We start from the raw sequence: 7,500 nt of genomic DNA on the forward strand, positions 1-7,500 counted from the left end.
GAGCATTATCAACAATCACATGCGCGCGCGCACACACACACACACACACACCCGCCCTTTGTCCATCTCTATCTACCCGTCCCACCCCTGCCATAACTCAGCGATAAGAGCCGGGGGGGGGGGGGGGGGGCGACGGTCCTCGGCAGGGCCGGGGGTCAGGTGCTGGAAACAGTGACCCCTGCCTCCTCTCCAGCCTCCAGAGAACAATAGCTCTGGCACCGCGGCTATGGAACCATAACATCCCAGCCCAGCCCAGCCCACAGACAGGGAATACCGCAGGGAGCTCATGCCCCGCTGGCTCTGGTATGGGCCAACGGAGAATGAGCCAGCAGGTTCAACAGATATGCTTACACACACACACATGCATACATATGCACACACACACACACACACACACACACACACACACACACACACACACACACACACACACACACACACACACACACACACACACACACACACACACACACACACACACACACACACAAACACACACACAAACACACACATACAGAGTATGAGACATGAGAAAGATATGAGATGCAGGGGTCAGTGTTGGAAATTCAGCCTGACTGTGTGTGCGTGCGTGTCTGTGTGTGTGTTTGTGTGTGTGTGTGTGTGTTTGTGTGTGTGTGTGTGTGTGTGTTTGATGCATGGGTTAGTGGTGGTGGTGATGGTGATGGTTTGGGGGGTAACCATGGTTACCTTGGCCACGTCCTCTTGCATGGCCTGGAAATTGAGGAAGGAGACGTTGACAAGGTCGTTGCCATGGACGACCGTCACCAGCTTGGCCTCCACGTTCCCCTCGTTCTTGCTTAAGCCGAGAACATCCCGCACGGTGGGGCTCTGCAAAGCGGAACCCGTGGAACAGACAGAACACATCGAATTAGTGAGCATCTCTTGGATAGAACAGAGATTGAGCCAACAAATAACACCAAAACAACCCTTGAACACCGGTGTACCACAACCCAAACAGAACTTCCAGACTGGAGCAGGCAGTATCTAGAACGTATGTTGTTCCTGGTTAAGTATATGGTTCCTTATTGTGCATAACCACTTTGGCTTAAAGGAGCACCCACTCCTCCAGTAGATGCAGAAGGTCACTCCACCAACATGTGTCGGACGTCCACGGGAGGTGTACTGAACACTGATGTATGTAACAGCGTCAACAACAAGCGTATGTCTTCCGTTCACTAGAGGTGTCTTGAATACCGTATGTATGTAACAGATTCATCAACAAATGTATGTCTGACGTCCACTGGAGATGAATTGAACACACAATGTATGTACTGTAACAGCGTCAACAACAAATGTATGTCTGACGTCCACTAGAGATGCATTGAACACTGTATGTACTGTATGTAACAGCGTCAACAACAAACGTATGTCTGACGTCGGCTAGAGGTGCATTGAACACCGTACGTATGTAACAGCGTCAACTACAAACGTATGCTTCCTGTATCCGTCCAGCACTTCTCTTCGCCGGCCACTCAACACGAGATGTCGCAAGACACGGAGAGTGCTGCCACAAGAACTCAAGCATCATCGATCTGAACGGCCCAGCCGAGCCCGAGGCGCTGCGGTCAGCCCTCGCTCTGTCCCCTGACGGACCGCTGATCTTTTCCACTCGCTCGGATCTGATCTTTGCCATTTTGGTTTCTGCCAGCAGGTCGATGTCATAACACAGCACTGGAGACGTGCACGGACACAGGCTCTCCTGTTGGCTATCTTTTTATCAAAATCAAAAGATTAATAGATGCATTGTGCATCATGGATACTCACGTCATACCTGTACCTTTGAGAACAAAGTCTTTATTCATTATTGCCGATAAATTGTTTGATTTGATTTGATTTGGATGCATTGCTATGACCCTGCCCAATTCACTTAATCCAATTGATTGTTCCAGTTACCGATAACCTTTTACAGATTAAGCAAAGACACAGTGCCTAATATCAAGTCAAATCTGTAGATCACGATGGGTTGTTGACAAATACTCATCGTACAAGACATGCACATGCACATACTCAATTGTGTGGATTGGAAGATATACGGCAATCGTCAGAACCCTTCATCTGTAGCTGTGTGTGTGTGCGTGTGTGCGTGTGTGCGTGTGTGCGTGTGTGCGTGTGTGCGTGTGTGCGTGTGTGCGTGTGTGTGTGCGCAAGTGTGTGTGTGCGTATGCGTGTGCAGGGTGGCATCACTAAAGTGTTCCGTGATGGAAACGAAACATCTATTTATTATTTATGGTGTGTTGCAGACACTCGGAGTCTGACCTACCTTTGGTAACTTGGCATATTTCCCTGTTCTGGTGTCCCTGATATGGCTGATGTCCAAGACTTCCACCTCCTGAACGAGAGAGAACACGAGAGAGAGAGAGAGAGAGAAGAATGTTTTTATTATCATTTCTGTGATGAGATCAAGACCAGGATAGACTGCAAGACTGACAAGACAGAGACAGGTAGAGAGAGAGAGAGAAGGAAAAAGACAGCAATATCTCAAGAAAGATGATGTCTTTTCCTGGAATGAAGACTGAGGGAGATGAAGACGGAGACAGAGAGAGAGAAAGAGAAAGAAAGAGACAGAGCGAGTGAGCAGGAGAGAGCGAGAAAGAGAGAGAGACAGAGAAAGAGACAGAAAGAGACAGAGCGAGTGAGCAGGAGAGTGCGAGAAATAGAGAGAGACAGAGAAAGAGAGAGAGAGAGAGAGAGAGAGAGAGAGAGAGAGAGAGTGCGAGAGAGAGAAAGAGAGACAGTGGGAGATGTAAGCAAGAGTTTTATATCGGTGATAAATCTGCAGGCCCCGAATTCTCCATCACACAACAGACGTGCAGAGGAGCGGCGTCGGCCTGTTCTGAGGACAGGCCCCACACGCACACACATACACACCCCATCCTTCTTCCCTCTCACACACACAACGCCGGCCAAGATCACAGGCCAGCCAGCACTCCAGCGAAACGTGTGAGAGACAGAGAGCGAGAGAGAGAGAGAGAGAGAGAGAGAGAGAGAGAGAGAGAGAGGAACGAGTCAACAAGTCGGAGAGGAGACGACCACAGGCCAATTTTATAGAGGAAGACAACTTCTAAACCTCGACCTCCTTCTTCCGTCTCTGTCCATTTCGGAGCTCTAAACTTTAAACATTTGAAAAGCCTTTTTTCACATGTTTCTCCATCTTTCCCCCCTCTCTCTCACATCCTCCCTTCCTCTCTCGCTCTCTGTTCTGGTGTCGTCTAAACACGTTCCCCCCTAGTGCGGCGGTTAAAAGCGCTGGGATTAGGATGTGCCAGTGGAGGTCTTCCGAGACTGGTCCGGAACACTGGGACAGCTGGGAACGCCGGAGTGGAGACAGAGGCCGGATCCCTGCTGCCCCTTCAGCCTGAGAAAGTGCAGAAGCTGGCACGCTCTCTGACACACACGCACACACACACACACACACACACACACACACACGCGCTCTCTGACACACACTCACGCACGCACGCACTCACGCACGCACGCACGCACGCACGCACACAAAGACACACAGACAAAGACACACACTCAAATAGACACACACACTCACATATACAGACATACACAGACACACACACACACACACACACACACACACACACCAGTTCCCCCTCTGCTTCTTTAAGAGTGAGGGAGGCTCGTTAATGCACTTGTAAACAAATCCGAGGCCAAACATTAAGTAGTCGTTGGCTTGGCAAAAGAGCAAAGCTGCCTTTCACCCCACTCTCATCCCACTCTCACTCTCTCTCTCCCACAGGCCTCCCCTCTTCAGCTGTGGACTTCTTCATGCTCATCTCTCTCTGTTCCTCTTATTTAAATCAGCCCAACACCCTTTGACTAGTGCCATCCTACCCTGCTGATCAGATATCTCCGCAGCTTTTTGAATACTAGTTTGAATACTTACTACCAACGAATACCACCATCTTACTTTCAATGCTTTGTCCACCTTTTCAACAGCTCCATCCTTCCACCCACACATCCCTCCATCTCTCCATCTCTCCATCCCTCCCTGATCATCTACATTGATCCTGTGAAGTCTATAAGTCTTGAATTTCCCCTTGGGGGTCAACAAAGCATCTAAGATTCTATCGAAGTATGTATGTATCTATCTATCTATCTAAGTATGTAAGTATGTATGTATGTATGTATGTATGTATCTATCTATCTATCTATCTATCTACGTATGTATGTATGTATGAATGCATGTATGTATCTATCTAAATATGTATCTATCTATCACTTCCTCCCCATCCGTCTAAGTTGTGTGTTAATTACTGCTGTGCTTGGCCCTGGTTCTGGCTGTGTGTCGGAGGCCTTGCTCTGGGCCTCTGCGGGCCTCTCTGTGAATGATGAAGCTGTTGAGCTGACGGCTCCCTGGGGTGCACGCGCGGGTTAGAGGGCTCTGCAGGGAGTCCGGCGGGGCCTGATTCTAGTCCAAACAGACTCAGCAGGGACCGCCGCTTCTGGGTCACTCTCTCACACACACACACACGGCACACACACGCACGCACGCACACAGAGAGACATAAGACACACACATGCAAAAGTCACACAGACAGCCACATACACACTGCTCACACAAATGCATGCAGTACATCTACACACACACACAGACACACAAACACTCACACACACATACAGACACACACACACACAGACACACACAAAGATAAGTATACACAGTCACATACACAGACGCACACAAATACACGCGCACATTTTTTAATCGGCTCCCAAAGGCCACATTTCCATTAAACTGTCTCTTACGGCTGCACCCCCAGAAGAATAAACTAAAAGCTCATTTGCTGCTTTCGCTGTCAAACACAGCCACTTTGGACCAATAGCAGCTTACTGAGGCTGTACTGGAACCCGCCCCTTTTCTCTCTCTTTTCCCTCTCTTTCTCTCTTTCCTCGCTTCATGGTGGGTTTCGTGTTCTTTAGAGCGGTGCCAAGAAAAGAGTGTGCCTGGAGGAGAGGTGGAGTAGTAAAGAGTGGATTGGGGACGCCCGCTCCACACGGACCGCAGGGGGAAAGAGTTGTGCGCGCAGGAGGAAAACAACAACAACGAGGGACTCCAAAACTGGAAGACCTGGTTTCTCTTGTTTTCGGCGAGACGGACTTTCCACGGGGAGCCAGAAACGAGAGAAAGGCGTAGAGAGAGAGAGAGGGAGAGAGAGATAGAGAGAGAGAGAGAAAGAGAGCGAAAGAGAGAGAGAGAAAGAGAGAGCGTGTGATCGTGTGTGACTCCTGCATGCCCGTAGGGAGCCTGTAGGAGTCATCAGACATGTATATACCAGCACACATACACTCACAACGGGTACATGTATATGTGTGTACGTGTGCATGTGTGGTGATTTGGTGTGGTGTGTGTGTGCGCATGTGTGTGTGTGTGGTCATGTGGTGTGATGTGTGTGTGTGTGAGAGAGAGAGAGAGTGTGTGTGTGTGTAGGCTACTTCTGTGTGTGTTTGACTCTCTGTACATTCAAAATTCTCCCCATTGTCGAAAATGTTGACTCGGAGCTTAATAGTTAGCCCGTAGTTAGTCACTGCTGTGTCATTATGTCATTTGTAATACTCCCGGAGATGAACTGGGCCGATTGTACTGCGCTGTGGTCGGCCCACCGGGGAACAGGCTTTAGCCCGCAGTCAAACAAGCGAGCGGAGCAGCATCAATCACCCTGGGCACGCATGGAGAGTCTCACGCTGAGGGGGCCATAAAAGACTACAATACCCACGTACCAAAGCCACAGCTCACACAAATAAGAGGGGGGGCAATTAAAAGACTACAATACCCACGTACCAAAGCTACAGCTCACACAAATAAGAGGGGGGGGGGGGGGGGGGGCGATTAAAAGACTACAATACCCACGTACCGATGCCAGAGCTCAGGCAAATCAGCACACAGCATGGTTTCATCGACCTAGGGTGTATAATGGGCTTCGTCATAGTCGGTCACTCTCGACATGTTAGAGGACATTTAAATGTGTTTTATTAACAAATGCTTCTGTAGGAGACCGTTGTCGATCGTTGTGGGAAACAATGACATTAAGATCCCATTTGACATCCAAAATAGCCACTGAATTTTAATGTGGTTCAGCACAGCTGAGATGGACAGGAAGCCTGTGGAGCCTGCAACAGAGATGTACTTGTTTGGCCGGGCTGTTTACCGTAGCGATGATCTGATACTCGTACTCGCTCATTTCCCTTTTTTTACTTCTGGGAGCAGGGCTCTCATGATGTCACTTCCTGTCTGCTGAGGTCGGACATCCATGCACCGTGCCATTGGATGGAGAAGTGATCTAGTGTCTAATGACATCTGAGGCTCGCGGAGGGAAGGGAGTCGGCCCTGAACCAAGAGGCAGATCCGGGCCAGACGTGGGCCAGATATGGCCAGCATTCGGCTGTCATCCTGGGGTGTGTTTCCCAAAAACATAGTCGCTAACATGTTAGCAACTTAGTTGGTTGGCAATGGGAAATTGCATTGCAACCAACAAAGTCGCTAACTTAGGTAGCAACTATGCTTTTGAGAAACAGACCCCTGGATGGTCATCAAGCTATAGTCGATAACCTGTTAGCAGTTACCAACTTAGCTGGTTGGCAATGGGAAATTGCATTGTAACTACCAAAGTTGCTAACTTAGTTAGCAACCATGCTTTTGAGAGATGGACCCCTGGATGGTCTTCAGAGGGACGTAACTGACTTTAGCGGCGTGCACATGGTGCGGGGGCGTCTGATGTAATCCGCATGATGTCATGCGCGCCATAATCAGATCCATGTTGATGGTGAAAGCACATCGCACCGCACCACAGCACAGCACAGCGCATGACCCCGCGATTGTTCCGTCTGGGGGTTTTTTGGTCGCGAGTGTTTTGGATGGACACGGGCCCAGCGGAGACAATGAAGTGATGGGATTTTGGAGTTCCACGACGCTCCGGGCCCGGCGAGTCTGAGTCACACGGACGACGGAGCTTCTGGTCATCTGGCTGGACGGAGCGCGGCTAAAATAGGGAGAGCTGGCACTGCGGCGCGGAACCGTCCGGCTGCAGCACAATAGCGGCGGAGTGGTGAAGTTACACAACAACAATGAGACGACACCACACCCTGCCCCCAGTGGAACCGGTAGACACACACACACACACACACACACAAACACTCTCTCTCTCTCACACACATAACCTTAAACACTGAACAGCAGAGTCAACCTGAGAACAGAAACTCTCAATAACACACCCACACTTGATACAAGGAAACTAATAAAGAATGTGAAGTCACACACGCATTGAAAAGAGAAGATGCGCAGATAGATTACAAACACACCGTCACACCATGACACTGATAGATGGACAGATAGACCAAATGCACAGTGAGAGACACACACACACACACACACACACACACACACACACACCCTGTGCAAAAAAACATACACATGCATGCACACAGAGACACACACTCACACACCAAGAAAACGGAAGAGCAAAAGAGATT

The 7,500-nt window shown here is 49.5% G+C and overlaps 1 protein-coding gene across 1 annotated transcript in view; it reads right to left on the bottom strand.

Annotated features, from left to right (window-relative positions):
* plcb3 (phospholipase C, beta 3 (phosphatidylinositol-specific)) overlaps nt 1-7,500 on the bottom strand; it is a gene marked incomplete in the record, with an annotated part of 97,347 nt that overhangs the window by 67,466 nt on the left and 22,381 nt on the right. Inside the window, 2 exon segments of the mRNA XM_062515771.1 lie at nt 709-849; nt 2,282-2,350. Coding sequence (XP_062371755.1) covers nt 709-849; nt 2,282-2,350 — 210 coding nt within the window.

Source organism: Sardina pilchardus, chromosome 16 (assembly GCF_963854185.1).
Source record: "Sardina pilchardus chromosome 16, fSarPil1.1, whole genome shotgun sequence".
Lineage (NCBI taxonomy): Eukaryota > Metazoa > Chordata > Actinopteri > Clupeiformes > Clupeidae > Sardina > Sardina pilchardus.